The 18,843-nt window shown below is 41.2% G+C and overlaps 1 protein-coding gene across 5 annotated transcripts in view; it reads right to left on the minus strand.

Moving 5' to 3' along the window:
* Positions 1-18,843, minus strand: part of BACH1 (BTB domain and CNC homolog 1) — a 67,750-nt gene that overhangs the window by 22,516 nt on the left and 26,391 nt on the right. For 3 of the 5 annotated variants that reach the window (XM_070785923.1, XM_070785932.1, XM_019957684.2), the window contains 3 exons: positions 13,937-15,274; positions 12,133-12,339; positions 58-3,910 (listed from right to left, as the gene is read on the minus strand). In XM_070785923.1, coding sequence (XP_070642024.1) covers positions 3,464-3,910; positions 12,133-12,339; positions 13,937-15,274 — 1,992 coding nt within the window. In that variant the 3' untranslated portion in view covers positions 58-3,463. Of the gene's footprint in view, positions 1-57; positions 3,911-12,132; positions 12,340-13,936; positions 15,275-18,843 lie in introns of those variants that run through there. The other 2 variants (XM_070785942.1, XM_070785938.1) reach the window with 1 other exon arrangement.

Consider the following 18,843-nt stretch of genomic DNA (forward strand, 5'->3'; position numbering starts at 1 on the left):
AAATTCGTATGAGGTGAGAAAATGGAAATGGAATGTACAAATCTAGTCCATCAGAAGCAGTTTTCGAGACTTTTATTGAACTGTCATTTTATTACCAACATTTAACATTCCTAGTTTTGCTACATTTGGGTAAGCACAATAGGAAGAAAATGTAAATTAAATACTATGAAAGTTCACCTTTAATGAAACATGATCTTGATAGGATATTGATATATAAATTTAGTGGTTTTATTGCATTGTTAGAAAATTATATTATGAAAGATACAAAAAAAATCAATAGCTGTTATTATTTCTGTTTATTTTACAATCAGTATGCCATCTTTTGCCATTATGGCTTTAAATTTTCATTCTGCCCAACAGGTTTCAAAGAATAGTTTATTACATGCTTTAATAAAACAGTTAAAATATTTACAAATTCAAAATAGATGTTTCATAACTGAAAAAAAAGTTCACCTGAGAATTCATTATAACATTGCCATTAATTTTTTTTTCTCCAAGTTGTTAATGTGGCTGAGTGTCCACATGCAACCTGTATCGTCTACTGTGTCAAATATATTTGATTCCTTAAATTAGTTAAGCATTAAGCTATAGTAAATTATAAGATGTACAGATGTAGTACTTAGATCTATATCCATGTTTGTTCTGAATATAGCAACTTAACAAATTATTTGCTACAGCTGCAGGATTCAAATAATGAGAAACACTTTAAGGTATGGTTATTTTACTGAGTTAGACCTAACAGCTTTTAAAAATCCTCAAGCAGTGAGAAGGCTAACTCATAAAATAAGGAACCATAATCGTGTAAATACACCATATACAAACTGAAAATCACCTTTGCAAAGTTCTGCATGAAGGAAAAGATATACACTGTATACACATAATCCTGTCATTTGTCTTCGGCAGCATCAAAAAAAAATCAATTTAAAACAAATTTTCTTAGAAAAAACGTCTTTAGAAGTTAATGTTAAAATAGGCATAAATGTGTAATGCTATGCAATATATAAAAAACTTCCCCACTTTATGGCCAAAAGACAAAGATAAAAAAATTTTTATCTCTCTGTTCCTCTGGATTACAACTTGAAAATCATGTAGGTATGAGGTAGTGTAGTTACTTGTATTACATGCTGGTTATTAAAAGTAATGCTCTATTTTATGAAATAATACACTTGGCCAATAATTAGAATATCATTAAAATAAACCTTAATGCTAAACTGTTTATATGTAGCGAGAAATTTAATCCAAGTGCCTTAAAAACTGTATTTAAACTCTGGAGACAGCTAGGTTTCATCATAAAATAGGAAGGAATCTTTCAAAGCAGTTATTTACAGTAGCAATTAAAGTACGAGACTGACATTTGCACATACACAGACTGGTGCGAAAAATAGCCGAGTGCACACTGAGGTAGGAAATGAAGGAGTCCGTCGGCTTGGGTAAGATTTTACACACTGTAAACCAGAAAAGGTTTTATATTATTTTATATTTTGAATTTAAAATTACAAGTATCAAAGAAATAGCTAGATGGAAGAATACACACACACACACACGCATACACCATTGATCACTGTTTTGTAGTATGGGATTCATTACCATAGAATTATATTCTCCCTGACAAATTCTTAGGTGTACTTATAAAAGCCTCTAGAAAATAAACAAGTCCAACTAGTTTTTTCCTACAACAGCTAAGCTGATAATAGAAATAACATACAAACCACTGAAAAGATAGTGGCAATAGCTCCCGCAACACCGGCCCCCATGAAAAAGGGTAACATTAGACGAATTACTCTGAAATGGGAAGCCTGGTCCCCACGTCGCCTCACAGGCCTACTGGCTTCAGACCCATTCCTACACGTTAACTACACAAGCCCTCTGCCAGACTCAAGATGCACTCTACACAAGTCAGGTGTCTAACCTCAGTGAAATGAAGTACTTTCCAATCCAAACTCTAAAAATTACTTTCTGTACCCTTTCAAACTGGATTCTGCAAACGTTTCTCTGAATGCAAATATTCAATGTTGCTTTCATCACTGACAGGTCCACAGCTTTCTATAACAGCAGAATGCCTAAGAACCATTGCATAATGGCATGGGATAAGGGTTCAGATTATTAGAAAACTATCTTAAAACAGGATTGAATAAACACAAAGACTGATTTTAAAATGCCCAAGTCCAAAATGATGGGTGTGCCCTTATGCGCTAGATTTGGGGAGGAGAGCAAGACTAAATCTGGCTTCCAAATTCACACAATGGTACAAAATTATGTTTTTAGCCTATCTCACAAACCTACATGGTTGTTGTGGACACATTTTGATCTATCGTAATGCTTTTTACAAAGAAACCACAGACCTTCAGAGACAGGATGGGAAATGAACTGCCACTCCTGATAAATGCAGGCCATCTTTCCCTGCGACAGCGGGTTCCCTTGTATGAGTGGCCTCTGGCGGGCAGGCCCCCAGCCTTGTCCCGGGTGAGCACTCCAGGATTCCAGGGAGGCTAAGACAAGGCTGCCATCACAGGAGCTCACGCCACTGTGTCCTGAGTTTTATTTCTCCTTCAAAAGGACGAGAATGTGAGCAAACAGAAAGATCATGCTGGACCCAGATGTAGAAGAGATGAAGAGGAAAAGAGGGAAATGACACTTATCTACTGCTGATGCAGCCACGACTCTTAAAGTCGACACTGAGGAGGATCAGGAGCCTCTGCCAGAGGCCAGCCTCCTGCCCGGGGTTCCTAACTGTTTCCAACGTAGCCGAGAATCACAGCTACAGGCCAACCAGTTTCCACTTTCAGCGAGAGCTGAAAGAGCAACACGCCAGGGTTCAGGCAAGATGGTCTCTATGTGTTCCCACTTCAGGCCTACAGCACTGTGCCCGAGGTGGTGACACCTCACTTTTCAGTAGCATGGAACTCTGTCAGCATTACTTGGAAGAACATTTTCTTTTAAACCAGTATGTTGTAAGAAGGCCGGATGATTAATCTTTTGCAGGCTACTTCTTTAGAGCAGGAAGTGTCTGCAGAGGTTTCAACCTGTTTAACTGTTGTCTGATTCGCTACAGTTTTTCACTTTCTTGTTTACTTTGAACACTGGGAAGAATCATTACTAATAGCTGTTATTCTTTAAAACTGAGCAGTTTTCAGTACCCTTGCTGGAAAATCCCATGGACAGAGGAGCCTGGTATATGCTACAGTCCACGGGGTCACAAAAAGTCAGACATGACTGAGCGACTTCACTTTCTTTCTTTCTTTCAAAGCCTTACTGCATTTCCATGTGGGAGTTTTCAGCATCCAGGTAGCAGATCATTTCTGCCCCTCCTGTGGAAATGAAGGAAAAGTCAAGGCTGATATCAAAGGAATTCCCTTAACAGCAAAGTACGAGGGAAGACAAACCATACTGTCAAGAGACAGGTGGCCTTATCAGGCTTTTAAGACAATGTCAAGATGTCAGTAGGAAATAGCCGGAGGTGCGTTTACTCATCAGTAGTACACTTGTCGGTCATCTGTTGACAGAAGTCTGAGATGCCCCCGCTCTGGCGGCAGGGCTCCCTCGTCTCTGAGAGGGTGCTGGTGGCCGTCTGGGACTCCTGGCCCCGCACACCGCCCGCCTCGCCGCCCTTGGTGCTGGGGTAACATAGGCTGGGCTCCCCGGCAGGCAGTCCCGCCGCAGGCCTTTCAGACAGACTCAGGATCGAGGGTAACGCGAGCTCACTATCAGGAGTGCTCTTGCCTTTCTCGGAAATTAACAGGGAGAGCGGGCAGTCGGAGGCTGAGTACTTGGCAAGGATCTGTATCTGTTCTTGACTCAGAGCCGCTTCTTTACAGACTTGCTGGCAGAGCCCGGTCAGGTTCTGCTTGGTCTCGCCCAACGTGGACAAAATGTGATCCCTCTCCTTCAACAAGCTCTCCTTTTCGTTTTGCTGTAGGCGAGAAAGAGAGTACGGTGAGCTGTGTTGATGAGCTCGTCAACATGGCTAGGGTGTGCATTCATTCATATCCACGGCACCTCCTCATCATGTAAGGTCATGGGGAATTTTTCCTGCCAATGCCATTCAAAAATATACTCAATCCTGAGGCTCATAAGCCCTCATCCCTAACAGGCCTACACATATCTTGGAGTTCAGAAGTACTCAGATTCTAGAGACAAAGTATACATGCACACATAATTCCTCCAGCAGCATCTGAAGCAGCACCCCACTCTCAGGCACCTTCCCATTTCTAAATAAGACACAGGAAAGCATCAATAGACAAAGGAGGATACATAACAACTGGGTACCCTGATCTAGCCTTGTGTCAGTTTTTTGGCCAAAATAGTTGCAACAGACTTGCACAGTTTTCAGAGTTTTTTGGATCTGTGGACTGCAGATAAACCCCTGCAGACTCTGGGGATGAAATACAACCTCCACAAAAGCACAAGTGAAGTGATCGTAACTCCAAAGATTCTAGTCACGACTGGACACTAGCTATGCCAGACACTGTGCTAGATGTTTCCAAACGTACCATTTCAACTACGTAATCCTCACGATGACTGCTGATTTCAGGACTATCAAACACATTTTACAGATGGGGTTCAGATTATAACATGCCCAGAGTCAGAAAGCTAGTACGTGAGTGATTGACATGTGAAGAATGGAGGGGGAGGGGAATTGTGTTTATTAATTACTATTATTGCTATTTAGTTGCTAAATCGTGTCCAACTCTTTTGCGACCCTGTGGGCTTTCCACAGGACTTACTAGACACACTGGAGTGGGTTGCTATTTCCTTGTCCAGGGGATCTTCCTGACTCAGGAACTGAACCCAAGGCTCCTGCCACATCTCTTACACTGCAGGTGGGTTCTTTACCACTGAGCCACCATGGTTTCCCAGGTGGCGCTAGTGGTCAAGAATCCGCCTGACAATGCAGGAGACATCAACAGACTCGGGTTCAATCCTTGGGTCAGGAAATCCCTTGGAGGAGGAAATGGCAACCCGCTCCAGTATTCTTGCCTGGAAAATCCCATGGGCAGAGGAGCCTGGTGGGCTACAATCTGTGCAGACACAGAGAGTCAGACACGACTGAGCACAATTATTACCCCTATTGGTACTGTTATTATTTTCATGTTAAATGATTATCCCTGTAAGAAAGCCTACCATGAAGTTTTGGTCAGGTTTTCCCATTCCCAGCCACCATGTCCGCCATCACTGGTCACTGCGGACAGCGTGTCTTTTTTCCTATCATTGTGCCACCTCATCCTTCCGATTCTACCACTGCACTGCGCCTAATCTAGTATGAGCTAGAAAACCAAATCATCAAGCTGGTTATAACGTAAGAGAAAATAAGTGTTGACAGAGGGTCAAAGATTTCTCTTGTGAAATCTATGATAAATCTCCTGGCTTCTGCTCTTTGGCAACTTCAGGGGAGCCAGAGCTGTTAAATGTTGCCAGTTAACATTTAGACAGGTTGCTTCACAGTAGCCATCTGCAATGGCCAACCTTTAAATAGATGCTCTTTCGGGACTAAAATAGTTAAAAGGTTAAAAAAGAAACCTGCTTTACACAAAAGTACTGCTGTGGTTTTATATTAAAGTTTTCCTAAAAAAATAAATAAATAAATAAAGTTTTCCTACAAAACTGCGGGTGACTCCAACTATGGGTAGTCAGGTTTTAAATATTTCAGGGCCATCTAAGACTTTGAAAAACGTTGCACTGAATAAGAAACACTAAATTTTTCTATTGCAAGGTACATACTTCTATTTACTGAAAGTGAAAGTGAAGTCGCTTAGTCGTGTCCGACTCTTTGCGACCCCAAGGACTATAGCCTACCAGGCTCCTCAGTCCATGGGATATTCCAGGCAAGAGTACTGGAGTGGGTTGCCATTTCCTTCTCCAGGGGATCCTTCTGACCCAGGGATCAAACCCCAGTCTCCTGCATTGTAGAAAGATGCTTTACCATCTGAGCCACCAGGAAAGCCCCTGTTTACTGAAGCATGATGTATATCCTGAATGAACACATATTTCACACACACACAGAAGGAGCAACTCTCCAGCAGCAAGCATGCATTCTGGAGTCTAATACCTGCTATAAGAGACTAGGGATTTTTACAGAAAGGGGTGGCTCCCCATCTCTAAACAAGAGGCGGCTTCCCAGGTGGCTCAGAATCCCAGGTAAAGAGAAGGCTTTACCCAGGTGGTAAAGAATCCGCCTGTCAGCGCAGGAGACACAGGAGACTTGGGTTTGATCCCTGGGTCGGGAAGAGCCCCGGGAGGACAGCATGGCAACCCACTCCAGTCTTCTTGCCTGGAGAGTCTCATGGACAGAGGAGCTTGGTGGGCCACAGTTCACAGGGTGGCAAAGAGTCAACCATGGCTGAGCACGCACACAGATGCAAGGCAAACCTATGAGACACTGCTGTAAATGGCACAGGCACACCAACGGGGTCGTGTCAACAGCACGCACCAGCTGGCTGAGGAGGCTGGCTCTCCCCGGCAAGCCCGGGAAAACACTGACATCAAGAAGACCAACGACTATTATGAGTTCTAAGAAATTAAACTAGAAAAAGATTAATCCATGAGTCCACTGTGATACTAAAAGGATGTGGTCAGACGGAGGAAAAAGAGGAGGGAAGGAAAGTTCTTTTTAAAGAGGAATACCAATAAATGTAAGTGGAATAACAAAATTGGAAAAATCCCGATTTTGCAGTCCCCGTTGTAAAGGCCATCATCACATGCTTAAAACCAAAGGACAAAGGAGTGTTGGGGAACCAGATATTCACAAAGTGCCTAATTAACAGTCCACAGAAAACAATCACAAAGGCAAAAAAAAAAAAATTTGGAGATGATCTGCCCCCGTGCACTCAAGTGGAACAACATCCTGAGATGGTGTCTCCCCAGGTGACCCAGTATGAATGTTTAATCTCGATCTATGAACACACACTTTCACAGTTTACATGAAATACAAACAGTGAAGGAAGGAGTTACATAAAACCAAGGGGAAATGATCAGACAAACATTAAAAGTATGACATTTCACGAGAACACTGGCCTAGACTCTTAAAAAACTTATTATCGTTAAAAAATAGAAGGGGGGCAGTACTGGGCATATACCCTGAGGGAACCATAACTGAAAAGGATACAGGTACCCCAATGTTCATCACAGCACTATTTACAATAGCTAGGACATGGAAGTAACCTAGATGTCCATCCACAGATGAATGGATAAAAGAAGTTGTGGAATGGAACACAATGGACTACTACTCACCATAAAAAGGAGTGCATTTGACTCAGTTCTTATATATATACATATATATATATACACACACACACACACAATGGAATATTACTCACCATAAAAAGGAATGCATTTGACTCAGTTCTTACATATATATATATACACACACACACACACACACACACACACACACACACAATAGAATATTACTCAGCCATACTGACATGTCCTGGAGGAGGAAACGGCGGCCCACTCCAGCATTCTTGCCTGGAGAATCCCCACAGAGGAGCCTGGCGGGCTCTAGTCCATGGGGTCGAAAAGAGTCAGACACAACTGAGGGAGCAGCGATTGACATGTACTCACTGCTATACTTAAAACTAACACAACACTGTTAATCAACTAGACTCTCCTAGAAAACAAAGATTTTTTTAAATTAAAAAAAATGGAGGGAGAAGGGGGAAGATTTGTTCTAGACTGAGAGACTAAAGACAAAACTAAAAACATGTGAGAATTGGCTCCTACTTTGCAAAGAAAAAATGTATATAAAGTATGCCTAGGGACAATAAGGGTAATTTGAATAGGAACTACATATGTTACTTAAGATTTATTAATTTTCTCAGGTATGACAAAGATATTGGTAAATACATTTGATAAAGATATCAAAAAATGTCATTTTAGAAGATTCATATTTAAGCATTTAGGGGTGAAATGTCATAATGTGGTAGGTTTCAAATGATTCAGAAAACAAAACAAGAGCCATAAAGACGGACAGGGAGTATAGCGAGAAGATCACCCAACTGTAGTTACAAAGAATCCAAGACTGGCTAACGGACAGAGGGACAAAGACCCACAGACCAACCAAGCAGAGCAGGGGACACAGACCTGGCCAGAGAGACAGAGACCAGGACCCACAGGAAGAGGCAGAAAGCAAAGATGGCAAAATGTCAGTGACTTGTGAATCCACCGCAAGTATGTGGTTGTCTACCGCACTGTTCGTTTAACTTTCCTGCAAGCTTAGAATGGGGAGGAGGAAGATGATTCTCAAGAACAAATGAAAACACATTAAGCGGGCTCCCTATGAGACTCCAAGCATTTTATTGGCAAGGGCTATGTCTCACTGATCTTTGATTCCCCTGGTACCCAGTACATTTAATATGAATGAAAAGCAGATACTCGCAGAAAACATAACTACTAATTTTTACTGAGCCCTGAACATGTGTGGGGCAGGACAAAGAGCCTTCCATCTCTAGCTGAATCTCATCCTCGCACCAGACCTGAGGGAGATACTACTCTTACCTCCTTGTTATTGATAAGGGGATTGGGTTTTGGAGAGGCAACGACCTCTCCAAAGCCATCAAGGGGCCAGACAGAGTTTTCAGCTGTTTGACTCCAAAGCCTCCATCTGACGTCTGTGTTCTAGTGCAGCGGGTTCTAGAAACTTAGTGTGCATAATAAAGACTCACACTGGAAACTTGCAGAATGCATGTTCCTGGGCCCCTCCCACAGGTCTGGGATGGGGCTCCAGAGGGAGCATTTTGAAGGCGGACTCCTGGGTAACTCTGATGCCAATTGTACACAGGTCACATTTCAAGACACGCTGCTCAAGGGCCTCACAGAGTGGCAGCGGGAAGGCCCCGGAGGGCCCACAGCAGGGTGTGGAGATGGCAGTGCCCATGTGACTAGAGCAGTAGTTAGACTGTGACCAGAAAAGGGTTGTTTTTAATACAATAATCTTCACGACCAAATTCACAATAGTAAAGACAGACTGGGCTTCCCTGCTGGCTCAGAATGCCTTCAATGCGGAGAGCTCTGGGTTCGATCCCTGGGTTGGGAAGATCCACTGGAGTAGGGAAAGGCTACTAGCCACTCCAGTATTCTTGCCTGGAGACAAGCCACAGGAGTGCATACAGTCGGACATGACTGAGCGACTAACACATCCCCTTCACAAAGACAGGTGAGGTCATTTGACTCCTACACCATCATCCTGGACGAGGGCAGTGAAACGAAACAATGTGTGATCATGTCAACCCCAAGTTCCAGAACTTTGTGAATGCTGTGATTTCTGATCACTTATAAGATGATATCAATCAATATCTGATTTCTTCTAAGAGAAATTACACTTTAGCAACTTATTATTTTTCTTTAAAAAGCAAAGTTTACTTCAAGGTTACCTTTGTTTGAGACCACAGTGGTATCAGAGACACATATTGTCTAACTTCTGATTTCATCTTACAGAAAAGAATAAACATAGACCTTGAGAAGAATCCTATAAAGATGACAGCTTTGTAAGTCAAACACGTTAACAAGGTGAATGACTGTTGAACTTTGCTCAAGATCTTCTATTTATTGGCAAAAGGAAAGTCATGATTTTTGTTTGTAAATTATAGATATTCAATTCTTACAGTAAAAGCAATACTGAATTAATACCTAACCTTTAACATACTATCAAATTTTAAATTAAGATTAAAAGTCAATACCATCAATTTATCGACCAAATAAATATCCACCTTTTTTTTTCTTCAAAGGTTACTGACAGATTCCAACAGGACATTCAAATTAACATCTCCCTTTGGCTTTCCCAGCATATAAAGACCACCTGAAGCATGCTTAAAAGACATTTACTCCTTGGAAGAAAAGCTACAAACCTAGACAGCGTATTAAAAAGCAGAGACATTACTTTGCTGACAAAGGTCCGTCTAGTCAAAGCTACAGTTTTTCCAGTGGTCATGTATGGATGTGAGAGTTGGACGATAAAGAAAGCTGAGTGCCAAAGAATTGATGCTTTTGAACTGTGGTGTTGGAGAAGACTCTTAAGAGTCCCTTGGACTGCAAGGAGATCAAACCAGTCAATCCTAAAGGAAATCAACCCTGATTATTCACTGGAAGGACTGATACTGAAGCTGAAGCTCTAATACTCTGGCCACCTGACATGAAGAACTGACTCACTGGAAAAGACCCTGATGCTGGGAAAAGACTGAAGGGGGAGGAGAAGGGACGACAGAGGATGAGATGGCTGGATGGCATCACCGAGTCCAAGTACGTTGAGTTGGAGCAAGCTCCGGGTGTTGGTAATGGACAGGGAGGCCTGGAGTGCTGCAGTCCATGAGTCAGACAAAGAGCCAGACGTGACTGAGCGACTGAACTGAGCAGAAGCATGCTTCACACATGGTTTTCATCTCACTGACCCACCTTAAAAATACTATTTTCAAATCATTATTCGTTTTGTAATCAAAATACTTTTTTTCACATGCTGATCCATCCACAGTCTATTAGGCTATTACTCTTAGAAGCAACTACAAAAGTTTCCTAAGAACCATGGGAAAACCAAATATTCCCTTCTACTGAAAATTAACCAAGAGTTATTCCACCAATGACATGAAAGGAATCTTTCTATAATGAGAGGCAATATAAACAGTGAGGTCCAAACCCGGAGTCTACAGAGTAGGCAGAGACATTATGAAAGGAACAATCAAGGGAGAGAAAACTGAAAATTGATAAATAATAGTACAGCAATAAGAAGAAGAAAGTAATATTTATTGAGTACTATGTGCCAGGCATTTTTCTAAAGACTTGGATGTATTAGCTCATTTAATCTTCATAAACTGGAGAAGGAAATGCAACCCACTCCAGTATTCTTGCCTGGAAAATCCCACAGATGGAGGAGCCTGGCAGGCTACAGTCCATGGGGTTGCAAAGAGTCAGACACGACTGAGACACTTCACTTCACTGCACTTCCAGTGTTTTTGCCTAGGGAATCCTATGGACAGAGAAGCCTGGCAGGCTACATACAGTCCATGGGGGTCACAAAAGAGCTGGACACGACTTAGAGACTAAACAACAATAACCTTCATAAATGAATACTCAGTTCTGTAAAGTAAGAAATGGTATTATCCCATCTTACAGAGGAGAAAACTGACGGACAAAGATATGACATAGCCTACCCAGAGTTACACGGGCTTCCCTGATAACTCAGACAGAAAGAATCTACCTGCAATGCAGGAGCTGCAGGAGATGTGGGTTCGACCCCTGGGTGGGGAAGATCCCCTGGAGCAGGGCATGGCAACCCACTCCGGTATTCTTGCCTAGAGCACGCCATGGAGAGAGGAACCTGGTGGGCTACATTTTAGGGCGTCGAAAAGAGTCAGACACAACTTAGTGACACCGTGCACACACAGAAAACAGAACATTCAATGACCATTTTTACCGCATCTAGACACTCTCTCTGCTCTCGTCTCTAACCAGGGTTTTAGCTCTAGCTGGCCTGCACTATTATCTTTCTTCACACAACGCTTCCTTCTGTTAGTACCAACCACTACCGTACAAAGAAAACATTGGTGAAAATTAATCCATTTTTTAGTTAATTTGTGTTTTGATGTCAGAATAAAAAATAAGATGTAACAAAGTAGGATCTCATTAGGTATTAAAATTTTCTATTTATATTAGCATATGAATTTTTCCCTTAGATGAAAGATTCAAGTTGGCTGGTTCACTTTGCTATCAACCAAAACAAGTTACTGGTTCATTAAAACCAACAACTGAAACATATTTACAGACACCAAGCACTACACAAAGAGATTAAAGTGTTTTATCATTTCTTTCATTTTTATTCAACCACCAGAATTAGATAGTGAAATTATCTTTAATCTATAAATCACTTTTTACAAAGACACATAGAAATAGTTCAACTTACATATGACAGTATCCCACTATATACACAAAATACTTGCTTAGGTAAAATTATGAAAATCCTCATTGTTTTTCATCTCCTTATTTTTCTGAAAATGTCACATAGTTTATTTTTTTAATATTAATTGGCAAATTTTAAAATAATTGAACATTATATCTGACTTAGGAATTGAAACAGCTATTTCCTTATAAAAAAGAAAGACAGAATGAACTGTTGGAATTAGAATAGGAAGAAACTTCTAGACTCACCAGCTTCTCAATTTCTGATTCAAGATTCTGTATACAGTCAAGCTTCCTCTTGCGACAGCGCTGTGCAGCAATTCTGTTTTTACTTCTTCTCCGAATATCATGGATGCAATCCAGCTGTTCTGGAGTCAGTTTGTGCATTTTCAACAAAGATTGAAAATCATTTCGAGAGAGTGAAATTATTCGTTGTGCATTAAATGGCAATTTTACCTAGAAGGTGAAACAAACATTAGCAATTATTGCTGCATTTTTTGGTTTTACTTAAATCTAGGAAGAGGAAAATATGCATCTATGTTTTCCAGGGAACTTTATTTAGACTTAAAAAAAAACCCTCTATCATCTCCAATCTCTATACATTCTTTTTTTTTCCTTCATTATTTCTGTTCTATTTTCGAGAGGGTTTAGAAGAGAAATTGAGAAGCAGATTTTTTTCGCAAATCAAACATCATAAACACAAATATTAATGTACTTACGGTGAAAAAACAGAATTTAAATTATTTTACTAGGGCATGTCAATACCCCATAGAGATCTTTAAGGCATTTTCTAAAGTGTTTTAAATGTATTTTTACACAAACCAAAAAAATTCTGTTTTGTTCTTTGACTTCTATTACTGTGTAGCACCGACTTAATATTGTGTATAACACCACCAATAATTTCTAAAGCATTTCTGAAAATTTTTCTGTCAGAAAAATGGCAGTTTCACATAACTCATTTTACTTGCCAATGCAGAAATGGTTAGAAAAACCTTATGAATATTTTACAGTCATTTTCAACATATTTAAATTTCAAATAATAATAATAAGATAATCTTTAAAAAATAATACTGTGGGAAAGTTTAATTATCAAAAAGAAATGAAACATTTGTCAGTTTCTACTTAAGTCTTTCAAGCTTACAGAAATTAGTTACATAAAATATTCTAAAATTTCTTAAATGTTTCATTTAAAGACTTTGTCATAGTTTCAAGCACTGCATTTACAAATGTCATACAAAAATCAATATATATAACTTCATGCTTACATATTACTTCTTAAATAATGAAACACTTCCTTCCAAAGCCAAGGGGGAAAAAAAAACCTCTTCATTGTTTCAAACTATTTTATACCTGTTTTAACAGGTATAAAACCAAAGAGTATGATAAAGAACTAACGAACCTTTATTATTACTGGAACTATAGTCAAGTTTTACAAAAAAGCATCTATCAAATACCAACATTTATACACAAAGTTCACAGATCAAGATTAGTGTGATTAATAACAAACTGGATACATGTAGTTCATACTAAATTATTAAGACATTCTTTAAATTAATAGATGAAATGACTAAGAAAAAATTTTATAGCTATGAGAAACTAGTATAAAGAAAACTCTGGACCGGAAGCCACATTCCTGCAACTGGTCATTGCTAAGTCATTGCTAAGTGACTAAGTCCCACGTCTAGACGTCCTTGTGGCAGTGAATAAGACTGAATATATGCTGTATTTAACCAGGAGTTAATCATCAAATGATTAGAGAATCATTATTCTTTTTCCTCTCGGGACCTGGCACTTGATTTAAACAGTTACATGGCCAGTGTGGGAATCCACTCCCTGCTTAACAGAACAAAATACACCTACTTGAAATAAAGGAACACAGCAGTCCTTCCAACTTCATCACCCACTCCTGGTATGTATCATACCGTGGTATAATTAACTGAGTATGGGTTTCCTCCTCCATCCCTGAGCCAGATCACATTCCCAACAGGAGCAGACACAGTCAGCCCAGTTAACGGTGGTCAATGACTTGAGCACACACTCCTTTTCTGCTCACCTCACACTCTTGTTCTCTGGCTGAACAGGGCTCACTGTCCCCTTCGGTATCCGTCTCCGAGTCGTCTCCCAAGCTGATCACACAAGCGTAGGGACAAGGCTCCTGCTGGGGCTCTGAAGCATAGTCATCAGTTCCGATTTCCAGGCTGCTGGAACAGCCCTCAGGACTCAGAGTGCTTATAAAAGGGCAACTGACAGAACTCAAGGTCGTGAAAGTCCTCTGGCCCGGTTCAGGGCTCTCGCTGATCCTGATGCCTAACCAGGGACACTCAGACCGCTTCTGGGGGTAGTTCTGCTCTGGGCCGTCTTTGGCCACGGCAGGTGACAACTGCATTTGGCAGGGAGCGTCCGTGTTGCAGATGTCACTCCAGAAGCCCTTTGCAAGGTGCTCTGCCACCTCTCGCTCCACGCTGCTCAGATCACTTGCAGCAAGGCCACTCTCCTTCCTGGGGCCGGAGTCTGATTTCACATCTGGACTCTCACCGAAAGCCTTCTCTTCTCGCACATCGGAACCCGACGAAGGCTTTTCCGTTAACACTGTCGTGTTCTGCGTGCCAGCAAAATTCAAGTCACCGTACTGGTCGTACGTGTGTAAGACAGACAGAGAGTAGAACCTGTGGGGGTCTGCAGAATTGGGGGGGCAGGGAGTTGTTTCTGTTTTTCCAGATGAGCCCTGGGAAGCGAGATCTTTCTTCTTGGCTTCTTCATGTTCCATCGCTGACTTTCTTTCTTCACATTTTAAAATCACCTGCAAGTCTGCACAGTCCTGGATTCCTCCTAGACACTCATTTTCCGACGGCTCGTGAGGCTGAACAGAAGCAGCCTGAATGTCTTTGACGCTGGACTCCACAGTTCGGACTCTGTCAGTTCCAAACGCTTTCTGGAATTTTCGGTATTTGGGGCATAAAGACGGCAGAGCCAGGGCAGCATCCTTTTCTAAGCACATGGATTCACATGTTTGGCTGGCACTGTCCTGCAGAGGAGGAGTCGCTTTTGCACTGCCTTGATACCTACGCAGTTTACAGTGAGGGGTTTGGACATTTTTGTTGTCCAGAAATTCCTCCACCTCATCAATTTCTAAATCCTTCTGGTCCAAAAGAGAAAACTTAAAATCTGGTTTCTGGCAAGGCGAGGAGAAGCATTTTTTTCTGGGGCATTCCTGCTGGTCTGCAGTGGAGTCCAGAAACTTGTATTTGAGAAACTGAAAGCAGGATTCCTCAATATCAGGTACACCTAAAAATTCCACACACTTGTACACCTCATCCACATTGTCCTTACTGAGTATCAGTTTAGCAGTGTAGGCAAACTGAATTAAAGGTTCAAATCCTTTAACTGTCACCTGTTAATATACAAAACAAAAACAAACACATCACATAAAAAGCTGTCTAGCAGATAAGGACGAGAGAAGTAGCAGGGTGGCAAGATGAAAACCTCTTAGTGATACTTATAAAACAGGGATTTTAATTTGGTGAGAAAAAAATATTCCTCTCAGAAATGTAAAGCTAAGGGAATCTAGCAAAGCTTGCTTCTCACATCCTGTTCACTGGGACCACACCCTCCACTTTATAGATATCCACTCATGATGATCCGTGGAGTATGATTTACTCATATGAGATAAAGATATAAACATTACCACAACTTTCTGCATTAGTGGAAAGAAGGCATCTATGGAATAAAGCAACATGGATAAACGTTCAACACCCTGTTTCGAGTGCTGGGGTCTGCTGCCATCCTAGATCTGCGTGGTTACCATATTCCAAACAACTCCTCAACCGTGATAAACTACTAAAGTGGAATATTCAATGCTGGAGAACAGTATAGCTAAAGCAATGAAAGTATTCCTAACCATGGTGGACAGTAAATGGCTACCTATCAATTATCTTAGAGTTTCTAATAAAATTTTTAAAGATTCAGATTTACAAAGTGATCTACGTGAAGACCTAAAACTTGTGCCTAGTACAGTCAAAGAATTCAAGGACTCTAGCTAATAAAACCTTTAAGCTCAAAATTGTACATTTACACTGAACCTGCCTCTGCAGAGAGAGGGAGAGATGACCCCTACTGAGGGCATGGAAAGCTTCATTCTAGACTCAAAATACAAAAATTAATTTTAAAACACTGAATTCCAACAAGAGTGATCAAGATGTAATTTTTCTGTGATCCTCTTAAACACCTGCTAAACTGGGCATACTTAAGTAGCTTTTAAATAGCTGAAAAAATAAAATAAAAATAGCAACATCAAATACTGGTGAAGATGTGGAGAAACGGGAAAATTCACACATTGCTGGTAGGAAAGTAAAATGGTGCAGCTGCTCTGCAAACCAGTTTGGCAGTTTCTTATAAACATGCAACCACCATATGTCCCAGCAACTGCACTCCTATTCTTTTATGCCAGAAAAATGAAAACTCATCTTGCACAAGCGCTCACTGCAATGTTATTTGTAACAGCCCAAAATTGGAATTAGCCTGATTTCCTTCAATAGGTGTACAGCTAAATAAAAACCGGTACACCCACAGTATGGAAAGGTCAGCAATAAAAAAGAATACACTGAGGATGCCTAAGACTTGGGTAAATCTTAGAGAAATTATGGGAAGAGGAAAAAGGCCAATCCCAAAAGGTCACCTACTGAATGATTCCATTTATGTGACATTTTTCAGATGACAAAACTTTAAGAAAGGAGGACAGATTAGTGGTTGTCAGGGATTAGGAATGGAGGGAGGGGTGAGGGAGTACGGACGGAAACCAGGAAGGGAGTGAGTGGGATTATAAAAGGGCAACACAAGGGATTCTCGGGTGGGTGCTGAAACTGTTCAGTTTCCTTACCGTGGCAATGGATACACGAACCCATCCAGAAAATGAAACTGTAGAGAATTTCACAGCATACTCAATTTAGTGCAAGTAAAACCAGGAAAGCCTGAGACGGGTGAATTGCATTACTGTCAAAATCCTGGTTGTGATACACAATTTCGCAAAAACACTCTACCATTGGAAGAAACTGAGCAGAGTGCAGCAAAGGGGCTCTCTGCCTTATGTCTTACAGCTGCATGTGAATTTACAATGATCTCAATAAATGTTTCAACTGGGAATTTTTAAATAAAATAATCAAGAGGCTTTAAAGACAGCTACACAAGGATCTTTTCAATCTGTCATTATGATGAGACACTTCAAATATCTGAAAATGTGTATCTTATATTCAAATTAGAATGAATGAATGCATACATACACACGTGCATGCAGATACCTTTCCTTCCATATACAGGAATCAAATTTTTTTCTGCTTGGAAAGTCTTTTTAAGTAATTTGAAACTACAGATCATAATGAGGATATCTCGATTAGGATATGTGTTGCTACTTGTTAAAGAACAACGGCTGACCAATAGCTGGCCCTTCTTGCCACTGCCTTAGTATTATATTATTTGCTCCAACTTCTGCCACAGAACTGACAACCTGTAGCTACCATTTCATGGATTTATGTATGCATGGCCAGCAATAAGCTGAACTGTAGACTCAGTGTCATCACAGAACAGCCCACACAAACCTGTTGTACACAGACAGGTTCTACATACTTTGTCCAAATTCCTTTTAACAACTTCTAATGTGTGCTGGAGAAGACTCTTGAGAGTGCCTTGGACTGCAAGAAGAGCAAACCTGTCCATCCTAAAGGAAATCAGTCCTGAATATTCATTGGAAGGACTGATGTTGAAGCTTAAACTCTAGTACTTTGGCTACCTGATGTGAAGAACTGACTTATTGGAAAAGACTCTGATGCTGGGAAAGACTGAAGGCAGGAGGAGAAGGGGATGACAGAGGATGAGATGGCTGGATGGCATCACCAACTCAATGGACATTTGAGTTTAAGCAAACTCTGGGAGACAGTGAAGGACCCGGAAGCCTGGCCTGCTGCAGTCCATGGGGTCACAAATTGTCAGATACAACTTAACAATGAACAAAATGTGTGTCCCAATGCACAAGGCTCAGCACTCTTCTAGTTGTAGTCACTAATGAAGCCAAACAAACTGTTAAAACGGCCAGTGTACCCAGCACTCCTGCCTAAGAGTCGTCTCTTAGAGGTAGGATGGTAACAAGAACCTAAGTGTCTAGGTGTGTGAGCTCCATAATAGGCTTGGGGGGAAAGGTGTGTAAGAACAAGGCTCTATAAATATGACACAAAATCATCTTTCTTCTACCCAAGCACCGTCTCAATCTCAAGAAAGAAGAAAGGGAGAGAACCCTTCTGAAGTACCTAACAGCCACGTGTGGACAAAATGAGGAGGCTGGAATGCATAATCTTTTAGGTTTCCTCCAAATTCTAAAACATCCGGCTTGAAAAACGAATAGATCTGGCAACTCGGACTCATAGTTAAAACAATAAAACTGAGCAGCACAGGGAGGCTGTCCCCAGTAATTCCCTTTCAGCCCCGTCCATGAGGGCAGGTCGGTCATAGCCAAATTCAGGCTTGGGAGGACCCTAATCCCTGTCACAGATGTCCATCACAGGAAAAGGTCCAAAGGGGGAGTCCCGCCCAGGTGTGCGACCTCTCTGAATGCCCGTATCCACTGGTGAGGCATTTCATTAAAACGTAACAGAGGGTCGAGCTATTCAACAGCCCAACAGATACTAACATCCAAAGTTATCATTTCAGAGACTTCCCTGGCAGTCCAGGGGTTAAGTAAGACTCTGCACTTCCACTGCCGGCGACAGAGGTTCGATCTCTGGTGGGGGAATTATGATTCCGCCTGCCTTGAGGTGCGGCCAAAAAAAAAAAGTAAACCAGTTGACAGAGAAAATGCCAGGATGTCTACAAAGCAAGTTAAATGTGCGGCTGCAGAAGCACGGGCAAGGGATGACGGGGAAGACGGGGTTTTGCCCTAACGGGATCAACCAGGGGAGACTTAGTTGGTTGCAT

The sequence above is a fragment of the Bos indicus genome, chromosome 1, assembly GCF_029378745.1.
Source record: "Bos indicus isolate NIAB-ARS_2022 breed Sahiwal x Tharparkar chromosome 1, NIAB-ARS_B.indTharparkar_mat_pri_1.0, whole genome shotgun sequence".
Taxonomy (NCBI): domain Eukaryota; kingdom Metazoa; phylum Chordata; class Mammalia; order Artiodactyla; family Bovidae; genus Bos; species Bos indicus.